The sequence below is a fragment of the Passer domesticus genome, chromosome 21 (assembly GCF_036417665.1).
Source record: "Passer domesticus isolate bPasDom1 chromosome 21, bPasDom1.hap1, whole genome shotgun sequence".
Classification (NCBI taxonomy): domain Eukaryota; kingdom Metazoa; phylum Chordata; class Aves; order Passeriformes; family Passeridae; genus Passer; species Passer domesticus.
Window position 1 is genome coordinate 2,689,718 of NC_087494.1, and position 17,205 is coordinate 2,706,922.

Genomic DNA, 17,205 nt, shown 5'->3' on the forward strand with positions numbered 1-17,205 from the left:
ACCACTACAGATCCATGTCTGTCCCTTGGTTTTGTGGGAAGCAGGCCCACGGCCAGGGAGTTGGAGGACTTTGGTGCAATATATTTGTTGGATGGCCTGACAGTGTCTGTGCTCTCAGGGCATGGAGAAAGGCTGGGACACTGGGGCTGACTGTATTTTTGGTGTAACAGTTTCCCAGTGTAGTATTTCCCATTTAAAACTCCTTCTTGGTTGTTATATAAAGGACCTGCAGGTCCAAGAGCCACATTTTACCAAGGGCTGGCTGAGGCCAAGCTGGTGGCCATGGATGGGGTGGATTGGCCTCTCTTCCATGGAATGTGGAAATCCCAAACACACACTGGTATGTGATAACCAGCACATGTTGCTGGCAGCTGGAATAAATTTTGCATCTTACTTTCAGAGGCGTCTTTCTATCACTAATTCAGAAGCACTTTCCTTCAAACAAAAGAAAGAGAGAAAAAGGAACTGGCATTAAAAGAAAACGTAAGATCTCCTTCACTCCCAGCCCAGCCCCTGCCTCCTGCCCTGCTGCTGCCCCCAGCCACTCAGCTTCTCTGCCTTTTGCCCTTCTCCCCACTTCATGCTTTTTGCTGCTCTCCCTGGTTTTGGTTTGCCCTCCTGCACATCTCCAGTGCTCCCTCATCCAGAGGATGGCAGCTCTGCGTCTTCCCCCCTTTTCCTCCCTTTGCTTCACTGCCTTTGCCCTGACCCTTCCCCTTGACCCACGCTGGGGACAGATGGCACAAGGCCTGGCTGGTGTCTGAACCCCTCCTGCAGCAAGGGGGGTCCTCCACAACACCTTACTTAGAGCATAGAAAGTGTCCTGAGGAAAAAAATAATTTCCCTGCCAAATTATTTGTTGTGGCTGCAGGTAAGAAGAGATTTGGGATTTCCCCTCCAGTGGGATGTGGAACAGGGGGAAGAGGGGCAGCAGCACTGGCAGGTTGTGGAGCAGCCTGTGCAAGCTGATCCATGAACCCTCTGATGCAGAGGGGGCACGTTGTGCTGTGCTTCATGTCCCAAAACACCAGTGCTTCATGGCCCAAAACTCCAGTGCTTCATGGCCCAAAACTCCAGTGCTTCATGGCCCAAAACTCCAGTGCTTCATGGCCCAAAACACCGGTGCTTCATGGCCCAAAACTCCAGTGCTTCATGGCCCAAAACACCAGTGCTTCATGTCCCAAAACTCCAGTGCTTCATGGCCCAAAACACCAGTGCTTCATGGCCCAAAACACCAGTGCTTCATGGCCCAAAACACCGGTGCTTCATGGCCCAAAACAGCAGTGCTTCATGTCCCAAAATACCAGTGCTTCATGTCCCAAAACACCAGTGCTTCATGTCCCAAAACACCAGTGCTTCATGGCCCAAACCACCAGTGCTTCCCTGTGTACTGCACACTCCTCTGGAGGCAATCCCCTGGGATCCCTTCCCTGAGGAGCTGGCACTGCTTAGAGCCAGCCATGTGCCCCTCCTGACGTGTGCAGCCAACTTCAGCCCTGCTCAGGAGTGCCTTGTTTTCCTTTCTCTCTCTTCCTTTGTCTTTCCTGCTCTCCCTCCCTCCCTAACTGCCTCCCCCACCCCAGAGGCTGTCTTGCTGAGGTCACACTGTCATTTGGGGCAGGCTCAGCTCTTTTGGGGTTCCTCCTCCTCCTGTCTCTGCTCTGTGCCCGTGCCCTGCTGGGGCTGGGGCTGTGACACCGCTGGCTCTCTGCTGCAGGGCGCCCTCGGGGCCGCTGCCCCAAGGCTCTGCGGGGCCCGTGTGACCAAGGGGTTGTCATCAAGATCAGCGATGACAGCAGCACCGACTCTGACATGGGGCTGGACAGCGACCTCTCCTCCTCCCCGGAGTCTCTGCTGGAGACAGACGATGTCATCTTCGTGGATCACACCTTCAGCGAGGACAGGGGTGAGCAGGGCAGTGACACGGGGACAGCTGGGGAGGAGCACTGTGTCCTGCAGAGAGCCCTTCAGGCTTGGCACAGCTTTGTGATCCTGGCTGGATTTTATCCTGGGGGTCACTCTTGGGCTGGTGGGGTGGATCCATGTTCACCCACTGTGGTCAGCGGGCGGGAGGGATCTGCCCTGTGTGCTCCTTCCCCCAGCAGAAAGGAGAAGCCCAGAAGGAATTCACTCTGTGCTCAGCATTTATTGCAGATCATAGTGCCTTTGTCCAGCAACAGTGGCCCCAGAAACCCTCTGGGACAATTTTTTTCCCCCTCTCTGATGTGCAGTTACCAGGGAACTCTAAAATTCTGCCTTTCCCATTGTAGGTGGTTTCCACATGCTGCCTTCCCAGAAAGAGCTGCACGGCCTGAGAGAGCTGAAGGTCGAAAAGATGAAACAGGACCTCCTAGCAAAAGTGAAAGCACTGGGCAAAGAGCTACCTCTCAACACCTTGGATGAACTGATTGATTATTTTGGGGGCCCAGAGAACGTGGCTGAGGTACTTCCCACTGCCAGTGTATTTTGGTGGCACTGGGTGACAGGGAAAGGGGCCAGTGAAGAATCAGAGAATCATGGAGTGGTTTGGGTGGGAAGGGACCTTAAAGATCATCTCATTCCACCCCTCTGCCCTGGGCAGGGACACCTTTCACTATCCCAGGTTGCTCCAAGCTCCATCCAGCCTGGCCTTGGACACTTCCAGGGGTAGGACAGCCGCAGCTTCTCTGGGCAACTTGTGCCCATATAGAGAAAAATTTCTTCCATTTAAAAAAAAAAAAAAGAAAATTCTTGCTGGCAGAGGGTTTCCTCTCCCTGTGAAGAAGAAGTGTTGGGAATTGCCCGGGTGGCCTTGCTGGGCTGTGTGGCTCCCCAGCTGCAGCAGCCCTCTCCTGTGTGCAGATGACGGGCAGGAAGGGGCGCGTGGTTCGCAGGCCCGACGGCTCCGTCGTGTTCGAGTCGCGCGCCGAGCAAGGGCTCTCCATAGACCACGTCAACCTGAAGGAGAAGGAGCGTTTCATGCAGGGGGAGAAGGTGAGCTGGGGCTGAAAGCCTGCACAGGACTGAGGGTGTTGACAGGGGGAGGGCAGGGAGGGTGTCTGTGCCTCCCTGTGCCCTGCCAGCCCCAGGCCAGCAGCTCTCTGTGGGTTTCTCCTGCTGGAAGGAGACAAAGCCTGCCAGGTGCCTTCAAGGTCTGGAGCTGCTGTAGCACCTGGGGCTGTTTCTTGAAGCTGTTTAACATGTGTTCAGGAACCTGACTCTGTTCTCACTCATCTCTCTGTAGCTCGTAGCGATAATCTCAGAGGCCTCCAGCTCAGGGATCTCCCTCCAAGCTGACAGACGGGTGAAGAACCAAAAGCGCCGGGTGCACATGACCCTGGAGCTGCCCTGGAGTGCAGACCGGGCCATCCAGCAGTTCGGTGAGGGCTGGGTGTCCCTGGGCACTGTCACCTCCCCTGAGTGTGGGCCAGGCTGTGGGATGGGCCCTGGGAGGGTCAGGTGTGGTGGCAGCCCAAGGTGGGAGATGTCTCTGTTGGAACAGACACACAATCACTGGTGCTGCTAGACTTGGCAGAGCTGGGTTTATAGCCCTGAGCTCTGGGGCAGAGGGTGGACTCCCCAGGGTGAGAAAGATGGGCATTGTGTGGCTTTTCTGGTCACATTCCCATTCCAGACAGGCCATCCCAACCTCCTGTTCCATCCCTGTCCCATGTCCCCTAGGCCGAACGCACCGATCCAACCAGGTCTCTGCTCCCGAGTACGTGTTCCTCATCTCAGAGCTGGCAGGGGAGAGGAGGTTTGCATCCATCGTGGCAAAACGCCTGGAGAGCCTGGTGAGTGCCCACAGCAGAGATCAGCTGTGATCCCAGCACGGCTCTGATTCCCTCTGAGGAGGTCCTGGGTCAGAGCTCCCACCAGCATGGCCACTGTAACTGGGGGATTGTGTCACCCTGGCTGAGGCATGGCAGTCATGGCATGCAGAAGGCTTTTAGCATCCTGGGATTTGGGAAAGGAACTGAGGAGAACGTGTAACAGAGGCATTGAGAGGAATTTATTTCAGGGGAGCAAGCACTCTCTTCCAGATGCTGCAATTTCCCCACTATTACTGGACTATACACCCATATTATTCCCAAAAAGCTTACGAAATAATTAATGGAATAATTATTTTGCCTGTTTCATTTTCTTCACTTCTGATAAATCCCCAAATCCTTTGGTAAAGTCTCAGTATTCTGGAGGAACACTGCCTCCCCATGGCACGTTTGCAGACATGCCTTTAGCCATCCTTCCCTGGTGTTTTGCAACAGCTCAGAATAAGAACCTTTTGCTCCCTCTGCCTTCCCAGGGTGCCTTAACTCACGGGGACCGACGGGCCACCGAGTCCCGAGACCTCAGCAAGTACAACTTCGAGAACAAGGTGACAGAGCTGGGCTGGGCAACGTGGCTGGAAGAACCTTGGGAAAGCTGGGAGAGGGAGCCAGAGCCAGGAGGATCATTGCTCGTGTCTGCAGGCAGAGCCCAGCCTAGCACCCAGCTCCTGCGAGCTCAGTCATGGTCACACTGAGGACTCTGCTCCCACCAGGAGCTGGGAAGGGCACCCAGTGCTCTGCCCCCAGGGAAGGGCCTGTACTCCATTCCCCTGGGGACATGGCAGGCACTGACACAGCTTCCCCCTTGCCTTGTCTGTGGCCTTCCTGGGGCGACAGTGTTCTCTGTAGTGTGTGTCACCCTCAGCAGTGTGTGTCACCCTCAGCAGTGTATGTCCCCTCAGCAGTGTCACCCTCAGCAGTGTGTGTCACCCTCAGCAGTGTCCCCTCAGCAGTGTCACCCTCAGCAGTGTGTGTCACCCTCAGCAGTGTCCCCTCAGCAGTGTCACCCTCAGCAGTGACACCCTCAGCAGTGTGTCCCCTCAGCAGTGTGTGACACCCTCAGCAGTGTATGTCCCCTCAGCAGTGTCACCCTCAGCAGTGTGTGTCACCCTCAGCAGTGTCCCCTCAGCAGTGTCACCCTCAGCAGTGTGTGTCACCCTCAGCAGTGTCCCCTCAGCAGTGTCACCCTCAGCAGTGACACCCTCAGCAGTGTGTCCCCTCAGCAGTGTGTGACACCCTCAGCAGTGTGTGTCCCCTCAGCAGTGTGTGACACCCTCAGCAGTGTGTGTCCCCTCAGCAGTGTGTGACACCCTCAGCAGTGTGTGTCCCCTCAGCAGTGTCACCCTCAGCAGTGACACCCTCAGCAGTGTGTGTCACCCTCAGCAGTGTCACCCTCAGCAGTGTGTGTCCCCTCAGCAGTGTCACCCTCAGCAGTGTGTGACACCCTCAGCAGTGTGTGTCACCCTCAGCAGTGTGTGTCCCTCAGCAGTGTGTGACACCCTCAGCAGTGTGTGTCCCCTCAGCAGTGTCACCCTCAGCAGTGTGTCCCCTCAGCCCCAGCTCGCTGCCGTGTCCGTTCCCCCGTGTGTGACTCTGCTCTCCTCCCGCAGTACGGGGCCAAAGCCCTGGACGAGGTCCTGCACACGATCCTCAACCACGCAGAGAGCAGGGTTCCTGTGCCCAGGAGCTACAAGAGAGGGGAGGACATCTTCTTCCATGGTAAGAACATTACCAGCTCCAGGGTTTCTGCTGGATGGGTTGGCCTCAGGTTTGGGATGCTGGAAGAACCGAGCAGGAGGTCAGAGGGAGAAAACAGAGGGGAAAGTGCTGCTGGCTTACATTGTCACCCTGCCAGGCATGGGAGGGGCTGAGTTCTGCAGGAATGCTGGTGGGAGGCTTAACCCCAAAATACAAAAGATGTCTTCTGCCATTCCAGAAATGAAGCAAGGGCTCCTCTCCGTGGGCATTGGCTGCAGCCAGATGAAGTATGGCACTGGCTCCATGGAGAAGGGTACGTGTGGAGCTGCTCCTGCCCAAGGCAGGGGCCAGATGGAAGAGATGGGAGTGTCATGGCCCACCTGACCTCCTGGAGTTTGCTGGGCACCTGGGCAAGATGTTTGCTTTGTGGGGAGGGTCCCGTAGGAGCATCCCATGGCCCTGCAGATCCCGTGGTCCCCCAGGTTCCTCACAGGAACAGCCCCTAGGCTGGGCTGCTGTCAGAGGGGACATGGTGGGGCTGCTGGGGGGGGCTCTTTGGGAGGGGGCTGGTGGGTTCCATGTCCAGCTGCACCACATCACCTGCCCCACTGTGCTCTTGCAGACTGCTCCATCACCAAATTCCTGAACCGCATCCTGGGCCTGGAGGTAGACAAGCAGAACGTGCTCTTCCAGTATTTTTCTGACACCTTTGAGTACCTGATCGAGAAGGACAAGAAGGAGGGCAAATATGACATGGGCATCCTCGGTATGGAGAAGGAGGGGTGGTCACAGCTCTGCCTCCTGCACCCCTGGGGTTCCAGTTCCTCCCTGTGCAGTGTCCCCACCCAGCACAGATCCTGAGACCTGAGGAGGTGCTTTTGGGAGGGTGTTCTTTACAACAGCCTTTTCTCCTTCCACAGATTTAGCCCCAGGAGTGGATGAGATCTACGAGGAGAGCAAGGAGGTTTTCCTGACCCCAGGGCACCCGCAGGACGGGCAGGTTGTGTTCTACAAGGTGGGCACCTGTCTGTGCCTGGTTCTAGGCTGTGCTGTGGGGAGATTGGTGGGGCAGACACCGAGGCACTTCTCCTGCCCCTGGAGTTACAAATCCCTCTGTGTGTCCCTGTTCAGATCAGCGTTGACAGAGGCTTAAAGTGGGAGGAAGCCTATGAGAAGTCACTCAAACTGACAGGAGCCTTTGATGGGTTCTACCTCTCCTACAAGGTAAGTCCCTGGGAAATGCCTCCAAGGACCTTCATCCTGGCAGGAAGGGGTTAGTTTAGAGGAAATCTGGGGAGGGAGGCTGTGCCTGTGACCATCAGCTGCACCCCACAGGTGCGAGGCAGCAAATACACCTGTCTGCTGGCAGAGCAGTGCCGTGGGAAGAGCTTCATCCTCTACAAGCCAAATATTGGGAAGCAAAGCCAGCTGGAGAGCCTGGACAGTCTGCAGAAGAAATACCGACGGGTAGGTGGAAGCTGCAGCCTCCAGTGTGGGGCTGGGGGGGGTTGGAAGGGCATTCATTGTAACCCTGTCACAGCTCCTCTTGGCTCTGTTGTGGATGGGCAGGGGTGGTGGTTGCACTAGGTGTCCTGACTCCCAGCCCTGGATTTCACATCTGTTCATCCTGGACAGTGGAAAATTCCTAATGCTGAGTGTTCTGCTGCAGGTGGTGCCTGAGGAAGCCAAGAAGCACTGGGAGAGCAGCTACCACTTCTCCTTGAAGAACTGTAACCACGCCGTGTGGTAAGGCAGCTGCAGCCCCAGCCTGCCACAGAGTCTCAGGATGGTTTGGGTTCAAAGGGACCTTAAATGAAGCCCATTTCCAGTTCCATGGCAGGGATGGATAGCAAGACCTTCCACCAGGTTGCTTCATCCAACCTGGCCTTGAACTCCTCTGGGAATGGGGCAGCCTTCTCTGGGCAGCCTGTGCCAGGCCCTCACCACCTTCACAGGGAGGAATTCCTTCCCAATATCCAATTTACATCTCCTCACTTTCAGCTTGAAGCCATTCCTCCCTCCCTAGGCAGGACCCTGGGGGCAGTGGGGGAGGCTGTGGGGAGGTGAATCCCGCTCAGCTCCAGGAACCTGTGCTAACTCCAGTGGTTTTCTCCCATGGTCCTGGAAGGAACAAGAGCTGCAAGCTGATCCAGGAGGGGAAGGAATGCTTCCAGGGCATGCGCCTGAGGCACTATTACATGCTGTGCGGGGCCCTGCTGCGCGTGTGGAGCAGGATCGCCGGCGTCATGGCAGACATCACCAGCAGCAGCTACCTGCAGATCGTGCGCCTCAAGACCAAGGAGAAGAAGAAACAAGTCGGTGTGTGAAGTGCTGGGAGCAGGGGGAAGGGGTCCAGCTGCACAGCACCAAGATTTCTTTCTTAAAAGGAGCGTGTGCCTGCATGTGGGGTGGAAGCACCCACTGCTCCCTTCCAGGAAGGGAGTGGGATGTGTGGGGGCAGAGGGGGTGAGCCAGGCCCATCATCCTCCTCCCAGTGCTGCTGCCCTTTCCCTTGGTCCCCACAGTGCCCCATCCCTTCCAGAGAGCTGTGGGGATGTCATGAATGGAGAGGGGGGAGCTTAGACAAGTCCCTGCCTTTGACAGGTTTCTGGGAGTAGACAGCACCCCAAAACCCACTGTCACTTGCAAGTTCTTAATAATGACCAATCAGGCCATGAATTATTTATTTGAATAGGCCAAGGAAAACAGACATAAACAGATTCACTTGCTACACAGAAACACCACTAGGAGCTAAAGGTACCTATGGCAAAGAAATAGTATAAATTAGGAGTCAATGTCACTGAGCAACAAATGATAGCAGTGTGCAGAGAATGTTCTTAATTTCTCTCAGTCCCCAGGGGAAGTAACTTGATGCCCATGTCTTGGTTGTTGAGAACTCTCCACACGCTCAGAGAGTGTATTAGAGATTTCTGCTTTCATGAAAATCATAGTGGTCTCATAGTTGTAAAAATTCTTGTGTTCACTAATTTCCTTTCTCACACCAAGACAGAATGCTTTTTGCTGGCTAAGGAAGTTTTCAGCTGAGATAATGAATCACATGACAATTCCAGTCTGACCTAGCCACATGTCATGGGGAGATACGGTTTTGTTGTATTGGGGTGAAAGGTCCTGCCACTGATGCCTGTTCCTCCCCCAGGGATAAAGATCCCCGAGAGCTGCGTGCACAGGGTGCGGGAGGAGCTCAAGCAGATGGACGAGGACGTGAAGCGGAAGCAGAGCCGGCTGCTCCAGGCCCAGGAGCAGAGCTCACCCTTCTCCCTGCCACTGCACCTCCTGCCCGGGCCTGGACTGCCCCTGCCCTCCCTGTGCCAGGACGAGATCCTGGACTTGACCTACAGCCCTCCCAGCAACAGCATTCCTGACTTGGTGTTGAACCCAGAGACCAGAGCGCTCTGCTTCTCCTCGGAGCCCCCCTTGCAGCCCCAGCAGCAGCACAGATTGTCCTTTGGCTTTGGCCACGCTCCTGGCCTGGAGGGCAGCACAGCCCCCGGCCCCTCACTGCACGAGCCCCCCGCCCTGCCGCCCCCAGCCCCCCTGCAGCAGCCACAGGAGGATTTTCTCCAGCAAGACGGGAATATCAATTTCAGAGAGATCCTGGAGGACATGCTGAGGACGCTGCACGTGCCCTCCCAGGAGAACATGCTGCCCCCGGAGCGCCAGAGCGTGATCCAGTTCAGTGGGCCTTTCCCAGACTTCTGAATGCCAGCTGGGAATGCTGCTGTGGATCTGCGTTCTCTGGTGCAGAGGTGAGAGCTGAGGAGCCCTGACTTTTCTGCTGGTTTGGACTGGCTCTGCTCTGGTTTTGAGGGAAGAAAAAGCCTGGAGTTCCTTAAAGCGAATTTTATTTATATTTAATATCTAGTCAGGCGTGTGCAGGTTTGTATGGAACGTGCCCAGGGGGAGCTGAGCGGGTCCTGCTGGGCCGAGGGGCTCTGCTGGGTTGAGTCCTGCTCACAGGTCAGCACCCAAGTGGGATTGAGGGGAGACCCCTCCTGTGCCCACCCCCTGCAGACTACTGAGTGTCCGAGCCTTCCCCAGCCCTCCAGCCCAGGGGGGTCACGGCCAGGCTCTGGAATGACCTGCTGACCATTGCTGGTCAGTTAGGGAAGAATGGGAGTTCAGCCCCCAGCTCGGGCTGCCCCAGCGCTGCTGCAGACCCTGGGGCTGTGCTGGCATGGAGGGCAAGGGAATGTTGTCCCAGAGGAGCTGGGAGATGCTGAGCTCAGGTGTCCTGTGGCAGGGCTGAGCAGGTGCAGAGAGAAATCCAAAACTGCCTGTGCTGCCCTTCTGGGAAGGGACCTTGAGCTGCCTGAGCTCCGAGGGAGTGGCCGGAGCTGGCTGCGCCCCCAGACAGAGCTTGAGTCTGTCAGAGTTCAGCCACGCCAGGATCAGCAGGATTCTCCAGAGCAGAAGGGACACATGTCCCCTTGTCCTGCACTTTAACCTCACCAGGTCACCGTGACCAGATGTGCTTTGGCCAGTTTCCTGCTGTCACATGTTGTCCCTTCACCTGGACATCTCGCTGGTCCTGCCACTGCCCTTGGCTGGGCCATGGACCCCGGTGCAGGGGTCTGGGTCAGGGCAGCCCAGCCGGGCTGTGCAGTGTCATTGTCACTGCTGGGGTGTGGTGTCTGCACTGCCCAGGATGTGCAGAGTCACTGTTCAGGGTGTGCAGTGTCAGTGGCACTGTTCAGGGTGTACAGTGTCACTGTCACTGTTCAGGGTGTGCAGCATCACTGTCACCGCCCGGGATTTGCAGTTTGGCTGCTCCTGCTGCAACCTCCCCCTCGGATACCAAAGAACAAAAGCTGCTTTGCAAAGCACTGCCCCACCCCAGGACAGAGGACATCAAAGCCTTTCCTAAAAGTGGCACCGGGATGATTTCAGGGAAGAGCCTGGCACCATCCCTGGCTGACCTGGCCCTTCCTCAGAGAGCCCTTGGGGAGGGGGGACTCTGTGCCCTAAGAGGGCAGTCTTGAGGGGGCTTCACAGTGGTGTCACCCCCGTGTCCCCCCAGGGCTCAGGGACTGGCCCAGTGCCCTGTTTGGTGTTGGGAATTGCTCTGGGTCCGTGTCCAGGTGTTGTGCTCTGGCTGTGGCAGGAGCTGACCCCGACACCCCCAGGTCTCAGACCTGCCCTGCTGCCACACAAGTGGGCTCAGTTTGAGGCTACTCTGGTCCCTGAATTTCGTTTTGGGGGGCCTGTCCTTACCCCCCTCCCTAGCTGGCACCTGCCTCTAAGGCCAGGCTCAATCCCTGCAGTCGGGGCCACATTTCACCTCCTTACCTCAAAGTGATCACCAAAGATTGGGGAGCCCCTGTGCCCCCCAAAGCCCTGCTGCTGCCCCGGGGGCTCCTGCTCTCCCCCAGCTCTGCTTCTCTCCACCCCAGCAGCCTTCCCCAGGCCCAGGCAGAGCCAGGCTTCCCCTCTCCACACCCTCCCCTATTTAAAGCACTGCTTGCTTGGGGCCGAATTCCCAACAATGAGGGAAAAGGACGCCGGGAAAACCCAGCTCAAAGAGGTTTAAACTCAGGAATAGCAAGGGGGAATTCCCTGCTGGACACCCTCTGCTGTCACCGGAGCCTTAACCTGGTGGCTTTGACCTTAACTTTAAAATATATGCAATCTTCCCTCCCTGGTCTCTGCAAAGACAGAGACCACCTTCAAGGAATCCCTTTCCTGCCCCGATCCCATGTTTTGTCAGGGTTAATAATATGTAATGTTACCTTTTAACTAAATTATTCTGCAGTTGTCCTACTGATTGTATTTTTAATGATCCCTGTTTTCTTCCCTGACACCTTTGTGTTGGCACTTTTTAATCTGCTTGTTGTTTGCCCTTGTTTCTATGTATATTTATAATTAAGTTGTACATATGTAAAGAGATTTTTTAGAATATGTGCCTTGGACTAATAATTCCTGAATTTTCTACTTGCCTCAGAAGGATAATTTTTCACTCTGCTCAGTAAAAATGGAACAGAAGCCACACGTGAGATTTCTGTAACTCCCAGCTCTGTCTCTATCTCTTGGTCTATCCAGCTTGCCCCAGGAGCCCAGCTGGGACTTGGATCAGGAGTCAGCACACTGCTGGCAGCTGGACTTTGCATCTCCTGTGTCACCAGATCGGTGACATTGAGGGCTGTTGTCCCAAGCCTCCCTCTCTCCCTGGGAGAACCACTGCTCATGCAGAGGATCCTGGCTGGAGCCAGCGTGGGCACTGGCCTTGGATGAGGCAGCTCCCTCGTGGCTTGGTTGTAAAAACACAGATAAAGGAGCCTCTGTTCCAAGCAAGAGCTGCCACAGCTCTGGGACGTCTCACCCAGGCACTGCTGGTCCTGGTGAATCATGGAAGGAGGGATGGGGTGACCCCCAGTGAGGGATCCCTAAACGTGAGCAGGATCCTCCCAGCACCCCTGATGTGCTGCAGGCTCTGCAGGGGTGTCAGACTTGGGACACCCTGGGATTTCTCCTGGGGACAGACTCCCCGAGGGGGCTGTGGATGTGACAGGGAGACCCAGCACTTCCCAGGCCCTGGGAAGAGGTGCAGCAGCATTCCTGCACAGCAGAACCTGAGCTGTCCCTGCCCAGGAGAGGACACCAGCCCCATGGGCTTGGCTGGGCACGGCTGTGGCTTCACAATCACCAAGACGCTGCCCTGAGGGGGAGGAGGGTGATCCTGCTCGCTGTGGTCAGACACATCCCTGGCTGCAGGGGATGTTTTGCCCTGTCCCAACACGCCTGGGTTTTGTTTTGCAGGAATTTCTCCTGGCCAGGGCTTGCACCACTGCTGGACCCATCCCCTCTGCTGCCCTGCCCTGCCAGGAGGGATCCCAGGGTGGGACAGGAGGGATCTCAGGGGGGGACAGGAGGGATTTCAGAGGGGACAGGAGGGATCCCCAGTGGGGATTTCAGAGGGGACAGGAGGGATCCCAGGGGGCACAAACCTTCCCCAGCCCTGCCTTGCCCAGGGAGCCCCTCGGGAGCACGCATCACGCCGGATTTGCACTTCCTCCTCAACGCTGAGGATTATCCCTGCTTGGCTCAGGAGTTGCATAAGGTCTCGGCTTGCCAGCAAACTCCAGGCTGTCAGAGGAGCGGCGCAGCAGCCCCAGCCCCATCCCAGAGTGAACACAGCAGCTCATTCCTAACACCTTTATTGCAGGGGGACTCGTTACTGTGAGGGGGCTCCGGCTGCTCCTGCCCGCGGCAGCCACGGCCCCTGGAGCCTCCTTCCAGCAGGTGCACGCCGTGGGTCAGGGCTGCCCCACCAGCAGCTGGATTGGAGGCAGCCCTTCATGGGGCTGGAGGAGGCTCCGTGGGCAGCAGGGCTGGCACGGGCAGGGGCACAGCGGAGCGGAGCTACAGATAGGCAGGCAGGTCCTTCTCGATCACCTGTGGGCAACAGGGGAGCTTTGTACCCCAGGAACATCCCCGGCCCTCCCCGCCTCCCCGGCAGCAGCACTCACAACGGGATCTTCCATGGGGCTGTACCTCTTCACCACTTGGCCTTCCCGGTTAATGAGGAACTGTGGGAATGAAGCAAGCCCTGGTGAGCGAGCCCAGGGCTCCAGGGAGCTGTGGCAGCTGTAGCCCCCACAGGCTCCCCCCCTCAGCTGTGCTCAGGGCAGGGCAGGGCTTCCCAAGGGTCTCTAGACACAGAAACCCCTTGGGATGCTCCTGCCCTGGCAGCTGGGGTGACAGCACACAGCAGAGCCCAGTGTGAGGCTCCCTCCTACACCTGGGACGCCCTCAGATCCCCAGAGGGACGTGCAGCCCAGAGGAGGCAACCAAAACCACTGGAGTGTCCTACCTTGGTGAAGTTCCATTTTATTGCACTAGGAGAGAAAAAACAGGAGTGAGTTTTGGGCACAACAGCCCTTCCTCACGAGCCCTCCCTGCTGGAAGGGCTGTGGATCCCCAGGGCTCTCCCTCCCACACTCACTTGCCCAGGGTGCCTCTCCCTTTGGGCTGCTCCTTCATCCACTTCCAGAGGGGGTGAGCATCATCCCCGTTGACATCGATCTTGCTGTACATGTCAAACTTCACCCCGTAGCCCTCAGCAAACTCCTTGATCTGAGCGTTGGTCCCGGGCTCCTGAGGGGCCACACCAGGACCGTGAGGATCCCCGGGCCATCCCAACGCTCCCGGGGAACCCGAGCCCCCTCCCCACGCACCTGCTTCCCAAACTGGTTGCAGGGAAAGCCCAGGATGCGTAAACCCCTCTCAGCGTATCGGGCGTGCAAATCGACAAGCTGAGTGTAGTTTACCGCCGTTTTCCCTCACTTGGAGGCCACGTTGGTGATGATACAGACGTCGCCCCTGCAGAGCGGGTGCATGAGCTGCCCATCTGGGGCACAGGTCCCCGACCCGCCCGGCCGAGCCGTGAGGGTTACGCAAGAGCCGCTGCGCCTCAGCCTCGCCCAGCGCCGCGCCGGGCCCGACCCCTCCGTCCTACCGATACTTTTCCAGGGACACGTCCTTGCCATCGATGTCGAGGGCCGTGAAGTCGTAGATGGCCTTGGCCGAGCGCCAGTCGTCCGCGTGGGCGCACTGCGGGGAGAGGGCATCACTGCGGAGCGGGGCCGGCCCCGCCACCGCCGCTCCCCTCACGGACCCCGGGAGCCAGGCCCCGCCAGGCCCGAGCCCCGCCGCCCGCCCCGGGCACCCCGCGGGAGAGACCCCGGCCCAGCCGCGGGCCCAGCCCCGCGCGGAGCGGTGCCGCAGCGGTGCCGGGTTGCTCCCGGGGCAGCCCCGCACTCACCATGCTCCGCACCGCGATCAGCCCTGGTCCCAGGAGCGCCGCCCGCGCCGCCGCCCGCGAGCACCACAGCGCGCCCCGCGCCGCGCCGCCCCACCCCATCGCACTAACCCCGCCCCTCCGGCCCGAGCGGCCAATCAGCGCGCAGAGAGGCGGCCTCAGCGCGATGATGGATGGAGAGCTGACCAATAGGAGAGCAGGAAGGGCGGGGCGGCCGCAGGGGTGTTTATCGGGAGCGACCACGAGGGCGGGGGGCAAGGACAGACCAAAGGGCGGGGTGTGCAGACAGGTGCTGCGGGCCACGCCCCCCCCCGGGCGGCGATTCCCTGCCGAGCGGCCGCGGGCTCCGAACGGAGCCGCAGCCGCCCGGAGACCCACCCCGACAGCAGCAGGGACCCTCCCCGACAGCAGCACGGAGATGCCCGTTCCCCCCGGAGCCACCGGCTGGCGGTGGGGGGGGGCAGCACTCGGCGGACTACATCTCCCAGGAGGCGCCGCGCGGCTGAGGCCCCCGTGCGCACGCGCAGGGCCGGCGGCGGCGCGGACAGCGCGCGGAGCCCTCAGCGGCCAAGATGGACGACGAGGAGGAGACGTACCGGCTGTGGAAGATCCGCAAGACCATCATGCAGGTCCGGGGCGGCGGGGACACCGCAGGGCCGAGCCTCGTGTGTGTGTGGGGGGGTCCTGTGGGGGTCGTGGAGGCCGGCTCCTGAGCGCCGTGCTGCCCCCGCAGCTCTGCCACGACCGCGGGTACCTGGTGACGCAGGACGAGCTGGATCAGACGCTGGAGGAGTTCAAGGCGCAGTTCGGCGACAAGCCCAGCGAGGGCCGGCCCCGCCGCACCGACCTGACCGTGCTGGTGGCTCACAACGACGACCCCACCGATCAGATGTTCGTGTTCTTCCCCGGTGAGCAGCGCGGGCCCGGCGGGGCTCAGGGCGGCCGGAGGTGACCCGGGGGAGGTTCGGAGCTCGGGGGGATTTTGGGTTGTCCCGGGCCCGGCTGAGCCCTCAGGGAGGGGAGTTCAGAGTGCTCTCGGTGACCCGGGTCCGGCTGTTTCCGCAGAGGAGCCCAAGGTGGGGATCAAGACGATCAAGATGTACTGCCAGCGCATGCAGGAGGAGAACATCACGCGGGCGCTGATCGTGGTGCAGCAGGGAATGACCCCCTCGGCCAAGCAGGTCTGTGGGGACAGGGCTTGTCCCCCTCGGCAGCTGTGGAGGTTTTCCTTGTCTGTTTCTTAGCCTTGCTGTGGTTAATAAAAGCCCTGAGTTTCCCTCCTGGAGCCCGTTGTAGCTTAGCACGGGCTCTTTTTTAGCACCCAGATGTGTTCAACCAGAGCAGCTGCTCCTGCTGGCAGTGGCACAGCTGAGGGCCCACGAGCAGTCAGTTGCTGGGGGAGGGAGAAAGAGACGTTTCCCCGTTCCAGGAGATCCATGTGCCCATTCCCAGCCTGCCTGTGTCCGTGTGAGCCCAGGTGCTTACCGAGGAGCAGCTCTGAGCACTGCCAGGGCTGCCCCAGCCACCTCTGATGGGCCTTTTCCTTCCAGTCCCTGGTTGACATGGCTCCCAAATACATCCTGGAGCAGTTCCTGCAGCAGGAGCTTCTCATCAACATCACGGAGCACGAGGTGAGCAGGGGCAGGATGGTGCTGGCTGCCTTCCTGCTGCCCCCAGAGTCCTCCTGCTGGTCTCTGGCTGGGCTGAGGGACACAGTTGTCCTTTTCCCCTCCCACACACGTTGTATCCCAGCCTCTCTTGTGTTTGCAGCTGGTGCCAGAGCACGTGGTTATGACAAAGGAGGAGGTAACAGAGCTGCTGGCTCGATAGTATCCTTTGAATGTCCCTTTGAATGTCCCTGAGTGTCCCTTTGAATGTCCCTGAGTGTCCCTTTGAGTGTCCCTGAGTGTCCCTGTGTGTCCCTCCATCCTGCTCGGGGGTAATGGGATTTGGGCTGAAAACCCCTCCTCCTGCCAGGGTTCATTTCTGTCCCATGAGCAGCCCACTGCGTGTCTGGAGCTTCTCCTTGACCCCCAGCACAGCAAACTGAGGGAGAACCAGCTGCCCAGGATCCAGGCTGGGGACCCCGTGGCCCGGTACTTCGGGATAAAGCGTGGCCAGGTGAGGGGAGCAGGCTGGGGCAGCAGCTCCCCGGGGCAGGGCAGGGAGGGGATGATCCTTGAGGGCATTTTGGAGCAGAAAATTCTTCTCTTCTTCCTGAGCTCTGTGTGTGCCCTGCAGGTAGTGAAGATCATCAGGCCCAGCGAGACGGCGGGCAGGTACATCACCTACAGACTGGTGCAGTGACACAGTGGGTAAGGATGGGGGAACCCCCTTTTTGGGGGGCTCTGGGCAGTGCCAGGGGGTGTTCCAAGGTCAGTGTGAAGCAGCTGCTTCCAGGGAAACGTCTCAGAGTTTTAAATGGCTCGTGGAGGGGGCTGCTGGGGAGAGCAGGGTGAGGCTCCCCTGCCAGCTGTGCCTCTGCTCAGGCTGTGCCCACTGGGATCTGGGGTGTTCAGAGGGACCTGGGGCAGGCTCAGGAGGTGATGCCACCCCTCCTTCTCTTCCAGGTGTGAGGAGCTGGGTGGCTCCCACCAGCAGTTCACGGGTGCTCGGAGATTCCTGCACTTCAGAGATGCCAAGGAAATCCAAGGGAATTCCCACATTGCCTCTCTGCAGCCCCATCACTGGGCCTCATTCCTTGTCTTCCAGCTTGGACTTGTGGTGACCCCTCAGTCCCATCCAGGACTCAGCCATGGAGAAGAAACGAGTGGGAAAGCCTTTTGTACCCTGTTTTATGGGCTCTTGTTTGAAATAAAGGTTTGTACCCTCAGTGCTGTAGTGTTGCTCAGCCTCTCCCTGTGGCAAAGCCTCGAGGCTCTGCAAGTTCCCATCATTTTCATTCTGTGTGGAATCTCCTCCTGC

At 58.6% G+C, this 17,205-nt stretch overlaps 3 protein-coding genes across 5 annotated transcripts in view; 2 read left to right on the plus strand and 1 right to left on the minus strand.

Annotated features, from left to right (window-relative positions):
- Nucleotides 1–11,508, plus strand: part of SBNO2 (strawberry notch homolog 2) — a 48,852-nt gene extending 37,344 nt beyond the window's left edge. For all 3 annotated transcript variants that reach the window (XM_064396111.1, XM_064396112.1, XM_064396113.1), the window contains 16 exons: nucleotides 401–483; nucleotides 1,718–1,906; nucleotides 2,271–2,443; nucleotides 2,842–2,973; nucleotides 3,224–3,359; nucleotides 3,661–3,773; nucleotides 4,283–4,354; nucleotides 5,417–5,525; nucleotides 5,743–5,817; nucleotides 6,127–6,270; nucleotides 6,425–6,519; nucleotides 6,636–6,728; nucleotides 6,840–6,971; nucleotides 7,174–7,250; nucleotides 7,633–7,823; nucleotides 8,662–11,508. In XM_064396111.1, coding sequence (XP_064252181.1) covers nucleotides 401–483; nucleotides 1,718–1,906; nucleotides 2,271–2,443; nucleotides 2,842–2,973; nucleotides 3,224–3,359; nucleotides 3,661–3,773; nucleotides 4,283–4,354; nucleotides 5,417–5,525; nucleotides 5,743–5,817; nucleotides 6,127–6,270; nucleotides 6,425–6,519; nucleotides 6,636–6,728; nucleotides 6,840–6,971; nucleotides 7,174–7,250; nucleotides 7,633–7,823; nucleotides 8,662–9,224 — 2,377 coding nt within the window. In that variant the 3' untranslated portion in view covers nucleotides 9,225–11,508. The remainder of the gene's footprint in view (nucleotides 1–400; nucleotides 484–1,717; nucleotides 1,907–2,270; nucleotides 2,444–2,841; nucleotides 2,974–3,223; nucleotides 3,360–3,660; nucleotides 3,774–4,282; nucleotides 4,355–5,416; nucleotides 5,526–5,742; nucleotides 5,818–6,126; nucleotides 6,271–6,424; nucleotides 6,520–6,635; nucleotides 6,729–6,839; nucleotides 6,972–7,173; nucleotides 7,251–7,632; nucleotides 7,824–8,661) is intronic.
- A 1,152-nt stretch (nucleotides 11,509–12,660) lies between these two features.
- GPX4 (glutathione peroxidase 4) lies at nucleotides 12,661–14,435 on the minus strand. Its single transcript, XM_064396162.1, has 7 exons — nucleotides 14,284–14,435; nucleotides 13,978–14,072; nucleotides 13,697–13,841; nucleotides 13,465–13,616; nucleotides 13,333–13,357; nucleotides 12,989–13,048; nucleotides 12,661–12,914 (listed from the first exon to the last, which is right to left on the minus strand). The coding sequence occupies exons 1-7, from the start codon at nucleotides 14,380–14,382 to the stop codon at nucleotides 12,882–12,884; spliced, it is 609 nt and encodes a 202-aa protein (XP_064252232.1). The 5' UTR covers nucleotides 14,383–14,435; the 3' UTR covers nucleotides 12,661–12,881.
- A 317-nt stretch (nucleotides 14,436–14,752) lies between these two features.
- On the plus strand, nucleotides 14,753–17,113 carry POLR2E (RNA polymerase II, I and III subunit E). Its single transcript, XM_064396161.1, has 8 exons — nucleotides 14,753–14,909; nucleotides 15,014–15,188; nucleotides 15,346–15,461; nucleotides 15,831–15,911; nucleotides 16,051–16,109; nucleotides 16,323–16,401; nucleotides 16,522–16,595; nucleotides 16,851–17,113. The coding sequence occupies exons 1-7, from the start codon at nucleotides 14,853–14,855 to the stop codon at nucleotides 16,585–16,587; spliced, it is 633 nt and encodes a 210-aa protein (XP_064252231.1). The 5' UTR covers nucleotides 14,753–14,852; the 3' UTR covers nucleotides 16,588–16,595; nucleotides 16,851–17,113.
- The last annotated feature ends 92 nt before the right edge of the window (nucleotides 17,114–17,205 follow it).